General features: G+C 44.6%; 1 protein-coding gene across 1 annotated transcript in view; it reads left to right on the top strand.

Annotated features, from left to right (window-relative positions):
* The window catches only part of cadps2 (Ca++-dependent secretion activator 2), a 150,564-nt gene that overhangs the window by 112,491 nt on the left and 22,253 nt on the right, over window positions 1-15,820 (top strand). The window contains exons 19-24 of the mRNA XM_070972496.1: window positions 1,462-1,603; window positions 3,657-3,776; window positions 5,557-5,586; window positions 10,966-11,121; window positions 11,434-11,581; window positions 15,622-15,636. Of these exons, the coding sequence (XP_070828597.1) occupies window positions 1,462-1,603; window positions 3,657-3,776; window positions 5,557-5,586; window positions 10,966-11,121; window positions 11,434-11,581; window positions 15,622-15,636 (611 nt within the window). The remainder of the gene's footprint in view (window positions 1-1,461; window positions 1,604-3,656; window positions 3,777-5,556; window positions 5,587-10,965; window positions 11,122-11,433; window positions 11,582-15,621; window positions 15,637-15,820) is intronic.

Raw genomic sequence — 15,820 nt, forward strand, 5'->3', positions numbered from 1 at the left:
GAGAAAAATCTCGGCTCATTGTTTCCTCTATCCAAGCCCTCCCTCGGCTTTGTCTCGGAGCCAGCAGAGATTTGGCGAGACGTGAGGCGTTATTTAACATGGCTGATGCCAAAGTACCTCGAGTACAGTAACAGACAGGCAGGCAGATAGACAGCCCAAGGGCACCGCCGGGAAGAAAAAGCCCAGCTTCCATTATGCAAAGAACCCACAAATCTCTTTTTTGTGGCTCATATCTTTTATATTTTTCTAATTACCATCCTCTGTTAATGCCGTAATTATTCCAAGTGTCACAACATGAGTCAACTTAAATTGGAGCATAATGAGTCAATAGACGAAACACAGAACGAGCGAAGTCGTCGCTTGGACCGTTCGCAGGAACGAGCCTCTTTGATAATTATGTCTGAACAGTCGCTCGAGTTCAGTCCCGATCAGATACTCGGGTGGCAGGTGGAGGTAAAAAGAAAAAAGATAATGGAGTTGATTTACTAGTCGCCTTCTCTAAACCTCGCAGTGATACAGTACAATATGAATCCTTGACTTCTCTCATTGTTAACAACGTTTTTGTAATATTCAGACTGTTGAGAAAAATCAGGGAAAGCTCTGCAGCGGTCGGCTGATCTCCTGCGTCTCCTCGCCTCTTTGACGGGAGCGTCCTCTCAGTTGTTCTGTAGATTATTTAAATGCTCACTTGATTGTTCGAAGGCGGGCGGTTGCGAGGGAGGCCGCTTTCTCTCTGGAGGGCAAAAAGGCTAGTGTTAATCATGACGGAGCAGAGCGAGAGGAATTAAAACTAATGAAGCCCTGAGAGACCGGCATGCTCGCTTCTCACCCGGCGCTGTCTGTCTTTGTCTGTCCTCCTGTGGACCGTTAGCACCCCCGAGGACTCTCCTGTCTGTTTGACTGTGTCTCAAACCTGCACGCAGAGGTTGTGTTGAGATATAATATCAGAAACACCTGCGCAGTCACGTTCGATCCCAGAAGAACGGCCTCTCTTAGACTTCAGAGTTTGAAGCTTGTGGTCTGGGTTCACCCCCCAAAGACAGACCAGGACCAGGACGCCAACAATTCACAATGCACGATGTAGAGTCAGCGTTCCAGTTCAGCCAAAAGGTGTTGGACAGGTTGAGGTCAGGGCTCAGGGCAGGAGAGACAATAGAAATCAATCAGCTATATATGCACATTTATACAAAAGGAGTATAAAAATAATATTGCTAATGGAAAAAATGTAATTGCACTTATATAATTAAGTCCAGTGTTTTGTATTATTGCACAGTAGATAAAATATATGTAACACTGTAGGAAATATGTAGTCTCAGTACACCACCAATCTCACCAGAAAAGCTCAAAAACACACTAAAACGTTGCAGCTGTTGGAACTGGCTGCCGCTGTTGATGTTCATGCAGCGCTGTTTGAGTTTTCATTCTTAAAAAGCATTAAATTAGCTCACCCGGTCTTCGCAGCTCACCTGTGCAATGGGACATTCCACAAACACCTGCAGGACCTGTTCGTCCCCCTGGTGGTGCGCTACATCGACCTGATGGAGTCGTCCATCGCCCAGTCCATCCACCGCGGCTTCGAGCAGGAGACCTGGCAGTCTGTCAAGTAAGAGCCCGCCCAACTGTTCCCCGCCAGGAGCGATTAGCGTTAGCTTTAGCCTCCTTATGCACTGCAGGCCTTCTTTCAGCTGCTGGACAGTGAAGAACACGTGTTTGCAGATGATGTCACGTTATTCTTTTGTTGTGGCTGCAGATGGAGGGCAGGAAGTGATTTACTGCACAGGAAGCACTAAGACAAACTCAAAATGCAGATGTTTAGGGTCGTTTACGGTCACTCAGATCAATCGAACAAACCACAAGGAGCTTTTATAGAGCACCAAAAGTTGTTGTTCATAAAGGTGAAAAAAGCAACAAATTGACCGAAAAACACTAGAAAAAGGTCTTGTTAATGACGATCCTTGTCTTTAGTGGCGTTTCAGTGAACCTTTGCAAGTGGTTAAAGTAGCAAACAGCCGTAACGTACATGTCAATGTTCAGCACGGCAGCGCTAAACGTTTGCTGCTCGTTAATCCTCAGGACAATAAAAACTACGAACCCTTAAAAAAACCAAACGACAGTCATCAAGAGCTCTTTGGTATCAAAGTTGTGGACCAACAGTTAACAGAAAAGTTGTTTTCCTCCAGACTTTTGTCTGCTTTCATTTGTTTTCTCGAGCAGAACGACATCTGAAGGAGCAGCTAGTTGTTTTATCTGCTGCCTCAAGAGCAGCAAAACTCTCGATTCAGCTGAAAAGTCGCTCCTCTTCATCATGTAAAGGTCACATCCAACATGTTTTGATTTTCTCTTTATACCTTTTTGTTGTAATTTCATCTAAAGCAGCACATCAAGAACTTCCCTTCATCTCATCCAATGTGGTTTTCACTTCCTGCCCTCCGTCTGAATTAAACGTCACGTGGCTGCAAACAAGCTGTTGAAGAATCTTCCACATTGTTCTGATTTCACCGTCACCATACAGACTCGGCTCATTATTAGTAGATTTAAAAAGGTGCGTTCAAGGCAGGTCTTTATTTGTGTAAAATCCAGCGCTTTCTGTTTGCACTCAGCGTTGATGTTCAAGCCAGAAGACATCAACAAGTTTTTAGACATGTTGCATATAAACCAAGTTGCGTTCACACATCAGGAACTGCATGTGAAGTAAACATTTTCCTTAGTCCTCCTCTCAGTTTGAACACTTCTGAACTTGGATAATTAGCAGAATTACTTTAAGGTCTCCGATACTTTTTGTATAAACTTAATGAAACCTGCAGTTTGAGTGTCACTTCAGAGCGAACACACAGCGCAGTGCCGTCCAAAGTGAATGCAAACAAGTTGAAATAAAGAAGAAGATGAGCCAAAATAGACTGAGAGTGAAGGTAGAAACGCATCACAAACAATAATTCACAGAAAGAGTGAGCTGCAGTGTGTTGAACTCTGCTTTCTGCCCATTTTTAAGACAAATTACGAGATCAGTGTGTCATACACTGCCGCCAGAAGCCATATTGACACACAGGTGATGCAGTCAGATTTGATCTTTTTGGGCATTTTAGCTTCAATTTGTCTTCAAACGGTATGCATGTGTGCAAAGATGTGTTTTCCAGCACCACCGTCCTGATGTAGTCTTTATCTGAAGCAATCCTCCTCGTGGTTTCACCTTCTCGACGGCGAGGACTCGTTGAGGTGCGACGGGCCGACTGACTGCTGCGTGAATGCTGCAGAAACAATCGAGTGCGAGGGGCCTGAAGCAACCAAACGCTGTGCATTAGAGCAGAGGAACAAAAGGAGGCAGAGCTGAATGTACAACACAGACAGCAAGGACACGCTGCAGTCAGGAACAATGCACTGAGAGCTGCACTCTTTAACAAAAAGCACCCCAACTGAAAGGAAAAGGAATGAATAGAAGGAAGCACTGACTTTTCTGTGTTTTATTGGTGTTTGCTATTGATCAATTACTGCAGGCAGAATAAGTGGCTCTTCTTCTATGTTTCTATTCTTCTGTTTGTGTGCTGTGGTGAAGAACGCCCACCGTCACTGTCACAATCTCGTCTCTCTCTTTCTGTCTTTCTTTTAACACTTTCCTTTTCCGCCATCGATCAACCTCGCCGCCGTCTCTGACCCAGCAGGTCGTTAACTAACAATCTAGCGAGCGTTCCTCTTCCCAAAGTCCCCAGCCTCCCTCTCACGCTGCCACCGATGCCCAGCTTCTCGGCCCCCGCCTGGATGGGACCGCTTTGTGACAACACGTACGTATTGGGGGGTTGAATTAGACTAAAGGTCTTCACACGGTCTATAACCTGGAACCGTCTCACCTGAGTCCAAGAGGGTTAAAAATACCCAGACCTGAACCCAGACAGACCCAAAGACAGCAGGACCTTACTGCCTCCAGTTAGCTTGAAGCCGGCGTGCAGCTCTTTTTCAGCTCTGAACCACCTGAGAAAACCTTAAAAAGCCACCTGGTCTAGTCAGAATTACTACATTTCTCTGTGTGAGCAGCTATCGATTGTTCTTCATATGAAGAGCAGCGTGCCGCCGGGTGGATGAAACATGACGAGCCTCTCCGCTGTTAGATCTTTGCACAAGTGAGCGGTGAAGAGTTTGTCCTCTGTACGGTGGCCATCGTAGGACATGTCCAGCCTCACCCAGCTTCAATCAGACTCGGCTGTATTGTGAGCTGAATGCCAGCGTAGCATGTTAGCATGGTTGATGCTAACACTTAGCACAGTAACATGCTACTTAACACGCTACCATTAGCATTCAGGTCAGCATACTGTGTGCATAACTATAAAAAGTTAGCATTTTATTGTTAACATGCTAGCAGAATATTTGTTTTTGAGATATTCTGTAATGAACTGAAATGATAAACAGGTGAAAACTGAAGGGATCACCACATTAATTATTAATGCTCAGGTCATCGTAAGTATCTGATCTGTTATTGAAGGAAATCCATCCAATAGTTTGAATGTTTAACCAACAGATAGACGACACTGTCGTTTCTAGAGCAGCTAGCATGGCCAAAAAGGCTGGACTGCGGTGAAGCTAGCTAAGAGACTCAGACGGTTCCTTTTGGGAAATTATTTTGTTGCGGTGGCAATTAAACATTATTAAATTAAACATTTAACGGCAAACACAGGATATACACACAATTATTTAGAAAAAGTAAAAAAAAATATAAACAGGAATTAAAATAAAAATAGAACTAAATATAGTTAGATAATGTGTATTATAATATATGATACATATTATATAATATCATATAATAAAAATACAATAGAACTAAGTATATAAACAGTATTTACAGCAAAAAACAGCAAAAAATTTTGAGCAAGTAGACTGAATGTGTAATACTGCAGTAAACTAACATGATGAAGACACATTCAAAGTCAGTGTTCTTCCAGTCCTTCTGGGTCCAGTCAGCATTTTAGAAAGATCTGCAGTCAGACCTGAATCAGAATTAACGTGGACAGGAGACCTGGGGCAGCTCAGGTCGGGTCTTTGGGTTTTCATGGGTCAGCTTTGGGTGGGCTCTCGCCAGGACTGTCCTCTGTCTCTCTGAATGCTCAGCAGTCGCATCGCAGCTCTGTTTCCGTCCATCTGTCTGCATGTTTGTCAAAGAGTCCGTCATCCAAATTAATAACTATATCAAGAAAGTCCTGAAGTCAGAACTCCACTCAAGTCTTTGCTCTTTAACTCCCCCGCATGAAGCCTCGCTCAAGTCTCAACTCTCTGTTGTAAAAGTGCTTTATTGAAATCCACAGAAACTTTGTCGTGTCGCTCAGCCTGTGAGAGTAAACTGCAGCACTATTCTGGTCTGAATGAGCCTCGGCATGAGAGCGGCTTTGTGGTTTCAGATTGCTTTTGTGACACTGTGGCTCTTTTGTCAGCGGGGCGCCGCCTGCATGCGATCGCTCCTCAGAGACTCATTGGTGAAGATTTTGTGATGTGTCACGAGTCCTTGTGCTGTGCGGTGTGCATGTCACCACGTGAAGAATATCAGAACAATAATAACACAATTTTCTGTTGCAGCTTGCAAGGAATAAATCTACCTGACATCTTGTAAGTTGTTTTGCTTTCACGTGTGAAGCGTTATTCAGTTAAACCCACTTGCTGCTTTTCTCTCCAGAGTGTTCTCATATCAGAACGTGGCAGAACATACAAAAGAAAATCATCCTTCGGTTTTCACTTTTTTACAACATTTCTGCTCCCTGATCCTCCGTCTTTGAAAGTGGTGTTGACTTTACGTATGTCTTTGCTCACCAGCAACAAAAGAAAGTTAACATGCATGCAGATTGTTTACGAGACGTTGATTTGTCTGATAATGATGGCAAAAACAGTCCAGGAATTCAGTTTTATAGCCAGCTCAATAACTAGTTTTAGTAGAATTTTCAGTTCATTTAAATTGTAAAATCACAAGCGTCTTAATGCACTTTACAAGAGTTTATTTCACATTTCAAAGAGTACAGAACAAAATGCCAGAAAATCAAAATGCCCTAAAAGATCTGTATAATCTAACGAGGGTTTTTTCTCCAGACCTCAAATTTTAAAAATCCGCTTTGAAGGATCATCTTTGTTATAAACAAGCAACGGAAAAAGAAAACAGTTCCTTCACATGTTTCAGAGATAATGCACATTGATCAGTCATGATGTTAAGTGAAAATGTGGGCAGGTGATACACAAAGCAGTTAAACTGGAGATGGTCCACGTCTTTGTTACGCATCTGGTTCAAGAGGTTTGGTGACGTAGTTACCACCCACAGGGCTAGTTGGTCAGCTGCATGTAACTGCTGAGCTAACATGCTAACAGCAGGAAGTGTCGCAGTAACTGACGGTGCAGCACCTGGGCGTCAGGTTTAAACCAGAGAAGCACTTCCTCTGATGCTGGAGGGTTGTGATGACTGGAAACGAAGACGTACCTGAGGTGGCTAACGACCAGGAATGTGCTTTTGTGCCATTTATGAATCAGATGATTTGAAAACAGAACTGGAGTGACAGTATGAGCTCTCAGTGAGTCTCAGTCAGTCAAAATACCGTCCAAGTGGACGTTAGGACTGAAGACGGAACCTCGTAGTTTCCTCAACTGCCTCGATGCTCGAAGTAGTTGCTGGGCAAACTTCCAGTTTGGGAAGCTGGAGGATCTTAAAAATGATGCATTTTCCTGGAAAACTTTGGCTCTTGTGGCCTCATCTTGAGAAAAGAAAAGAGGTGTCACAACTTCCAGCAGCTGATTCTCTAAAAGTCTTTGGTTCGTCCAGAAACAGAAGAGTTTCACCAGAGGAACTCCCCAAAAAATGGTAGAGCAACAAAGTGACGTAGTTCAGTTTAGATTATCACGATTACTCATCAGGAGGATGAGGGTTAGGTGGCGGAGACAGCAAGGCAGGACGACCGCCATTCGAGGCGTGTTTGTGACAACAAAACAGGTTTTTTCAACAAGACGTCCGGATGTCTTCCAACTGTGGTTGCAGAGGCTTTTCCCAACCCTGACCAAGTGGTCTTTGTACTGAACATAAAGAGACGTCGTTTCAACATATCTGTGGTTTGCAGAAACGTACAAAGCATCGTTTTTGTGGCAGTTGGGTTTCTGTCCGTCGACACTTATTGGTGAAACAGTGGCAGATCACTCTGCTAACTCGGGTTCGGTATGTGGTCGGCCTTGGCGAGGTCCAGTGTCAATGAACAGTATTAATGAATTTCAGTGAAAAAGAATCCATAAATGATTGTAAAGATTTCAGAAGTGATAAAGAATACATGTCGTTGTGTGTTTGTTATTGTTAATAACACATTCTTAAATGTTTACAGGCAGCGCGCCTTCAGTCTGTGGCCTAACCTGCATTGTGTTCGTGGTATGTAGGAATGCTTGGAGAAAACTCGGATACATTTACAGTAAAAGCCTGATCCAGTTGGTCACAATAGCTCTGCGCGTTTCTTCTGTTTGCTCTGTGCTGGACCTCTTCTTCACCGACGTCATGCTGCTCTCTGGATTGTACATTTCATTCAATAAAGGGTTGTTGAAGAGATGAGAAACTCTATGCCAGAGGATAGGTGCCAATGCGACAATAAGTTCACACAGTTTATTGAAAAGACATATTTGTACCGTTGACTTCTATCTCGTAAGTGTGTGTAAACCATTCTTTTGTGAAGCAGTTTGCACTCCAGCAGAGGAGGCTGGATAAAGCTGAGTGATGGCAGCTAATGAACCAGAGCAGCTGCCTTGATTTTCCATGCTTTCCATTCCCTCAAAGGTCGGTGATGTATGGATGGCTCGTTACTGGTCAGCAGCCATGTGCTGTGCACCAGGATTGAACCCGACGTGAGCGCTTCTGTGCAGATCTACACAAACAAGTGAATCTACTGATCGCAGTGACTCCTGTGAAAGGACTCTTTCGCAAAATGTTGCTGCATTGAACTCTGAGCGCGCCTCAAGACAGGAAATATGCTTCACAGGAGAAATACAAAGAAAGCAATTAATACTAAACAAAAACATTTCATGCAGTTATCAAGCAAAGACGTCAATCAGTCTGTGGTTCCAGCTTCTCTGGCGTTTGCTGCTGCTCTGTTTGACGTCATTGAGTTTTAAACTGGCTGAGCAGACATTTGATTTGTGTTGCTTTCATCAACGAAAACTATGACTAAATATCGTCAACGAACCTTCATCACGTGACAAAAACGAGACGCAGCGTAAATGCTGGTCATGTGAGGATAACTAGAATTAAATATATAATGCAATATTGTTGACGAATAAAAAACGAGACTAAATGTGGTTTACAAAATAAAAGCTCTGCTAAAATGTCTCGAGACAAAGTGTTCTAACATTATTTCGTCTCGTTTAGTCGTGTTGTTCTTATTACTTTGCAGTATTTCTGTTTCCTGTGTCTCACTTCAGCGGCTGCATCAGGTCGCACTGCGCAGTCGCAGCGACGTCACGGCTTTAGTTCCCGCTCGCAGCGTTATTTAGGTTAGCGTTAACGACAGACAGCTGACAGAGGACGGGACCGATGGCCGGCCAGCCGGCTTTGCTTGGTAAAATAAATATGTTGTAAACTCAAATCAGAGCGTCTTCATGTCTGGAATGGATGTGTTCTGAGTCTATAAGGTAACAATAATATAATAATAAGACAACCTTGTTGAAATGGCTAAAAGAAAACTTTGGTTTGGTCTAAACTACGAGGTACTTTTACTATATTGACCGGGTTAAATAGAACTGCATTACTAAAAAGAGACTAAAATACAGTTTTCGTCGACTACAACTAGACTAAAATCTCATCAGTTTTCTAAAACTAGACTAAAACAGTCAGGGATAACTCTGACTAAAATGAGACTAAAACGCTCAGACGTTTAGTCGACTGAAAGTTGACTAAAAAGAGGATGAACGTGACTAAAACTAATAAAAACTAAAGTGACAGCTTGACACAAAGACTAGACTAAGACTAAAATTAAAACAGGCCGTAAATAACAACACTGATTTGAAGACACCGATGATGGACATTTATCACCGTTTAAGGACATTTTCTAGACTCATCATTTAAAACTCCAAATAAGTGAAACGAATCAGTGTTGGAAATGATTGTTAGTTAGCGTCGTAGCCGTATACTCGGCCGTGCCATCAGGCCCGAGCGTTGATCTGAATTCACCTGCTCGTGTGGTTTCAGAAACATTTCTGCACGTCTTCATGTGTCTGCTGTCGAGCAGCAGAGTCTGCAGCAGGGCTGGCGGCCATGTCGGGGCCACCAACACCCAACCAGGAGGCTGCGTTTCTTAAAAAGGCTCCTCGCTCCGACTCCCCCAGCCTTTCCCACAACACAGACCGCACTGTTCCTCCACCTCACTTCACTTGGCCCTCCTCGATCCGATGAAAAAAGAGAAAGAAAAGCTGGCACTTCATTAGCGAGCACAGACGGGCGAGTGGGATCGTCCCGTTCCCCGGGGAGCGGGGCGGAACGCGCTCAGAGAAGAGCACCGCTAATTAGACATGAGGGGGATAGCCACCGAGCGTTTAATTGCACCGCGGACTCAGCCCAAAGCGTTTATTCCTGTGCGCCACTTGTTAAGGTAACAGTCTTTTAAAGGCGAAGTGAGAAAAGTGAGGGAGTGAGTGGCGCTTGTTTTAACACCCCCGTCACCCTCCTACCCCCTCCTCCATCCTCCTGTGGCTGTCATTCTAGCCGGGCGCTGTACACTTGGATGTCGGTGGCGGCGAGCGTTGCCATGTGTTGCTGTGTAACCTGTGCGCAGGGGAGAAGGCGGGGAGACGTCCATCTGTCTGTTTCAGCCTGGTGCTGCGTTTACTGACTGAAAGCACACAGCTCTGCACCAAAACCACCAGAACCTGTTGAAGGAGCTCACATGAACCTGAATCCGCTCGTCTTCTGCGAGCCTCTTCTCTATTACACCGAGTTCTCGTGACGTTTCCTGGTCACCACTGGTTATTCGGGGCACCAGTGAAGGGAGGATCAGACCAGTGAATCTGCACATTTATGCACATGAAGCACAAAGCAGGAATATTCTGCTTTTCTGCTGACCATTTTTCAAATCAGCCCTTTCGTTGGTTGATTTATTTCCTATTTGTTTCTTCTTCGAGAATGAGTTCATCACAGTCTGCCGCTCATGCTTTAAATGAGTTTGATGTCCTGCTGCTGCAGATGTCGTGTTTATCGCCCACATTGTCAGAAAATCAACCCCAGAAAGCAATCACTGAAAACCACGTTCCTGCCACTGAAGATGTTTGGTGAGACTTGAATTTGTGGGAGTGTAGTTTCCTAATAACAGTGCACATATTTCTGCCTAAATGCACGCTTTCTTTCAAACTTTCAAAGGCTCTGGTTGGAAATTACAGACTCATATTTAAGACTGGAGCATTTGCCATTTGTCAGATTTGTCTCCTCAGCAGCAAACTGTGCAGCCTCAGGTGTTGGAGTGCTCTTGAACGCACCAATACAAACAGTTTTCTAAAATGCTCCCTGCTCACAGCTGTACTGCCATCCGAAGAGCACATGATGTCTGCATCAATACACTGGTGTCTGTGATGGATTCATTTCTCTGCCTCAAGCCTGTGAGTTGATTTTCATAGAAATTGCATGATGGCCGCCGGCAGAGCGGCTCCAGCTGACCAGGACTGCAATGCACCCCACCACAACTGAATAGAAACGAAGCATCAGCGGGGTCTTAACCTTCCAAAGCCTCTCCGACAAATGCATAAAAATGAAGCTCAAAAACATGAAAACAAACAGAAGTATTGACCTCAAAGCTGTTTAAAGTGATTTGATATCACATACAGCAAAACATCAGAAGTAGTCGAAGACGCTGTGCAGCAGGTGCCGTCGTTCTGTCCGAGTCCTTTCCTTCAGCCACAGCAGGTCACTGTGAAAGTGTGTGTTTGTGTGTGTGTGTGTGTGTGTGTGTGATATCCAGCCAGTGACCGTCTGCGTCCTCCCTGCAGCAACGGCTCGGCCACCTCCGAGGATCTGTTCTGGAAGCTGGACGCTCTGCAGATGTTCGTGCTGGACCTCCATTGGCCGGAGCCCGAGTTCGGCAAACACCTGGAGCAGAGACTCAAGCTGATGGCCAGCGACATGATGGAGGCCTGCGTCAAGAGGTCAGACAGAGGCCGCCACAGCTGGATCAGGACCTCTGGGTCCACATCCCAGTGGATCCGTCTGTATAGTTGAACCACACACCTGTCAAACGAATCCTTTCTTATTACCATGAACATCAGATATGACCCAGTGAACACACACAGACACAAACCTCCAGCCAGTTTATGACCTCGAAAACCTCGAAGCTCAACAACTAACAAACCAAACATCTTCTGTGAAGCTTCTCATGAAGGTCTAGGAGTTCTTGAAGTAACGCTTTCAGTCATTTTGAGCAACAACAGCGATAATCCTTCTCGTGTTTTGTCCCACAGAACAAAATCTGCATTTGATGCCAAAATGCAGAAAGCCAGCAAGTCAACGGACTTCAGGGTGCCGCTGTCGGTCTGCACCATGTTCAACGTGCTGATGGACGCCAAGAAGCAGTGCTCCAAGCTCTGCGTGCTGGACACCGGTCAGGAGGTAAGCCCACGATCACGTGACTTAGTTTATTTAAACTTTTATAACAAACAAACAGACCTTTTCTAGTCTACCGACCACTCAAAGTGGCTTAGATGCCACATGCGCGGCGGATGGGTCCGGAGGGATCGGATAACGACCCGCTCCACCTCCTGAGCCACAGCCGCCATGTTCTCCATCCTCTCACGCTGCCAGACGGTCGCTTGGTGACGCAGTAACTTCTCAGGTGGCTGAGAGTTTGCTAGCATGCTGATGGCTAACTTCAAACCCAGTGTTGCCACAGTTACCTTGAAAAAGTAATCTGATTACTGATCACTTCTTTAAGAAGTAACTTAGTACTTTATTGATTACTTGATTTTAAAAGTAACTAAGTTAGATTCCAAGTTACTGTATTAGTTTCATTCAGCAGATTGTGTTGTTTGTGTGGTGGTGGAGGGCCTCCGTCAGTCTCACTCGCTGCTCTCTTCGCACCACCTGGTGGACTTGCTCCGGTAGGTGCCATGCTGTGACTCCAAAGTCGTGTTTATATAGCAAGAAAGAAATTTCTCACCAGCACAGAGTGTACAGCGTACTTTTAAGTTGTCCTGTTTAGCTGACACAAACTGAACCTCCAGCTCGAAAACGCCGTTCTCTCTACTCCCTCCATTGTTGTTTAGGTGTAGCTATGTTTGCATTGCTGGCAGCGTGGTATTACACGTGACTTGAGTTGTCCTGATGCTGAATACGTGACTTTACGCACACAGGGTGTTAATCCCAAGACAAGCAGCTAGCAAAAAATATAATATATAATAATAATAAACAACTTTATTACAGACTCAATGGTCCAGATAAGAGCAAGACAATACATATAAAAGATATAAAAGACACAATAAGAGAACCATACACAACATATTCACAATGCAATGTTATAATAATAATAATATTATCTTTTTACTAAGGAAAATGAAAAAAAATAGTAACGTACAGTGACTTGGATAAGTAACTTTAATCTGATTACTGGTTTGGAAATACTAACGCATTAGATTAAAAAATAGGTCAAATTTGAGGAAACTAAGTAACGCGTTGGTGGCAACACTGTTCAGACCAGGCTGCATCAAGACAGCTGACTGTTGTTCACGCTGGTCCTGAGCAGCAGCCCACTTCAGTTGCTGCTGTTATGTTCGTATCAACAGTGTTGCAGCATCTCTTTAGCCTCCAGCTACAGTTTACCTGCTACTGCAGGTGTTGCCAGTGATGGCGCTGATGTTGGCTGTGATGTCCTCACACAGATTAATCCAGGCTTGACAACTGGATTATTGGTGTAAATGTTTGGTTTCTCATGTCCAAGTTCACCAGCGTGGATTTACTTCATCTTTGTGGGGTTAACCCCTAACCCTGATCCTGATCCCGATCCTGATCCTGATCCAGAACTTGGCATTATCCCATCCAGCTTCAAAACACCTGAACTAATTTCTAGAAACGATCCGAAACAAGATTGGAAACTGCATCAGAGAAATAAACACATTAGCAGATTTTTTTTGTCCTGAAAAATGAGTTTTGGCTGAATATCAGAAAATCAGTGAAGATGGATGGATGCTGGTATTTTCCAGTTTGCATCTCAGATTTCACATTCAGAGAGTGGAGCGTGTAAAACCCTCAGTCGTCTTTTATTTTCAGCCTTGCACCGAACAGGTCGAGTCAAACTGTCAGATCAGCCACTAAAACGTGGCCGTTTCCCTGCAAACATCCAGCAGACGGGGAGTTCAGGTGTATTTGTGTTCACTTGAAACAGCCAAAAGCTCGACACGAGCTGTTAAATGGATGACCGTGAAGCCTGTGTGAGCCGGCAGCCTTGGCGTCGCTGAGAGCGAAACCCTTGGCTGCCGGCAGTCTTGACAGAGAGCTAAGTTCGCTGTTCTCTTAACCTTCAGCTTCCACTCTTCTCCAGCTTCCACCGCGAGAAACCGCCATTTATTCCTGCTGACAAACACTGAATACCTGCCTGCAGCGAGCCTCACACACATGAACGCCGTCCGCGTACACACTGCTTCTGCTGCCTTATTGACACATTTTATTTAACATTTTTACGTTTTTTTTTTTTCAATTTCAGACACAAAAGAAAAGAGAGTGAAAAAGAGCAAAAACCAAGCAGAGGTGGTGGCGCTCGCACAGTCCGTCAAACGTGAAATCTCAGGAACGCCGTGATGGAATTTCTTCAAACGTGACACAAGCGTTGACTCGGACTCGAGGATGAACTGATTAGATTTCGGTGTTCAAAAGGTCAAAGTTCACTGTGACCTCGCTCAACACGTTTTTGACCATAACTCAAGAGTTCATACACTAATTCTATCCAAAAGGTCAAAGGTCATCTTCACTGTGACATCGTAATATTGTGCAGAAACTCTTTCCTGGACATCATTCCGCACTGTCACTCAGGGCCTGAAGGACAGACTCTGGACGTATTTCACGTTTGCTCAGATCCTGAATTGTTGGCTCTAATCTTCGGCGTCCACCTTCAAACTGAGCTGGTTGTTCAGATCTGCTGTGCTGCAGGTGAAGCGTCCACGTTCTCCGCAGCAGCATCCATGCTTGGAGCATCGGAGTCCGCCACGAGCTGATGGGTTGTGCTGATATTGATCTTCATGAAGACAGCATGTTTGTCTTAATTCAACTCAGGCACAGCTTTGAATCGTTCTATCTAATCCTCAAATGATGGCGTGGATGATTTCCATCGTCTCACAGCGTTTCTACATCCTGTTAGCATGGCGCTAATTGCTGTTATGCCTAAAGCTAACGGCTGCCAAGCTAACAGTCACCATCCCCACCGGCTGACGGTCCACGCAAAAGACATGAAAATAAAGACACAGTTGCTTTTGTCTGGCAGGGTGGGGCAGCGTCGGCTGGAGTGTGAACAGATCCACTAACGTTAGCATAAACTCTGACAGCGTCCAGGACCGGCTCCCGCACAGTGGATGTGCTCGTCTTGAGTGGAGCTTTTAGTGCAATCTGTCACCTCACAAACCAAAGTAGTTAGTTAATGAAGTACTTCTTGGCCTCGGGAGTCACACCAGGTTACATTAATCTAGTTAGCCAAGCATGCTAACATTAACGGCTAATGCTAGAGCAGATAAACACACCTTTGGTCTTAGAGAAACAACGACAAGACCGTCTGAACATCCAGATGGCGAGTGTCGCTCTGACTAGTGTCGCTAAGATGTGATTGGACCGTCCCTCTTTGGGGGAGGGGTTCATCGAGTGGTGGATTGTGCTCGGCCCCTCGTGCAGAGGTTCCTCAACATCTACACCGACACCTTTTCTGTTTGCTAATGGAGGCAACAAGAGGTCAAAGGTCATGACTGTAGAGAACCAAGAGCTGTGAGTGATATAGTAACGTGAGCAAGTAAGCGTGGGGTGTTTTCTTTCTGTCCACCCGAGAGGGACAACCTGATTTCGTTCGTCCCTCTGGGTGTCCAAACAAAACGAACCTCCGTCTGAGTTTCGTGTGGCAGTAAATTTTTCATTCAGGTCGTCGAGCTGAACTTCATTCAGTCCAGGAGCTCCATCTGAATAACCTTGATGATTAAATGTCTGATTGACTTGTCCAATTCGTCTCAGGAGTTTTGAAAAGGAGAAAAGCTTTTACAACTCGTCGTCTTCCTCCTGGTTTTTTATGTTCAGACACGTTTGGACCCACAGAGACGGAAACATCATAATGTTTGGTTTTATAACTCGGAGACGTCTTGAAAGATTTTGACAATTAGTCTTTCTTATTCTGTCGCAATAAAAATGTGTCAGATGTTGGACTTTTCACAAGAAATGTTTGATGTTTGATTCAAGGTCAAAACTGATGGAAATAAAAACCTAAACAGCTTCAGCAGAAGAATCACTGAAGATGGCTCATGATGGTTTCTGTCAAAATATCATTTCTACACAAAGTCTTGAGTTGTATTTTCTTAACTCTTTCAAATCTGATTGGCTGACTGTGTTTGCCCTCTTTTCCCTGTCTCATGTCCTCGCCTGTCCCTCATCTCCATGTGTCCTGCGCATCATTGTTTGAATCCCAGATTGACAAACAATGGGTAAGTCCCTCCATCGCCTCATCGCCTTCTTTCCTTCTCACACCTCTTCACACAAGCTCCACCTGAAGACAAGTCTTTAGAAATCTGACTCCTCATCAGGAGCCGTCGCTAATGGAGGCATTTTGGTTTCCTCTAACCTTTTGATGTAAACAAAAAGCCTTTTTTATGTCCACGGTGTCCTCGG

Source organism: Chaetodon trifascialis, chromosome 10 (genome assembly GCF_039877785.1).
Source record: "Chaetodon trifascialis isolate fChaTrf1 chromosome 10, fChaTrf1.hap1, whole genome shotgun sequence".
Taxonomy (NCBI): domain Eukaryota; kingdom Metazoa; phylum Chordata; class Actinopteri; order Chaetodontiformes; family Chaetodontidae; genus Chaetodon; species Chaetodon trifascialis.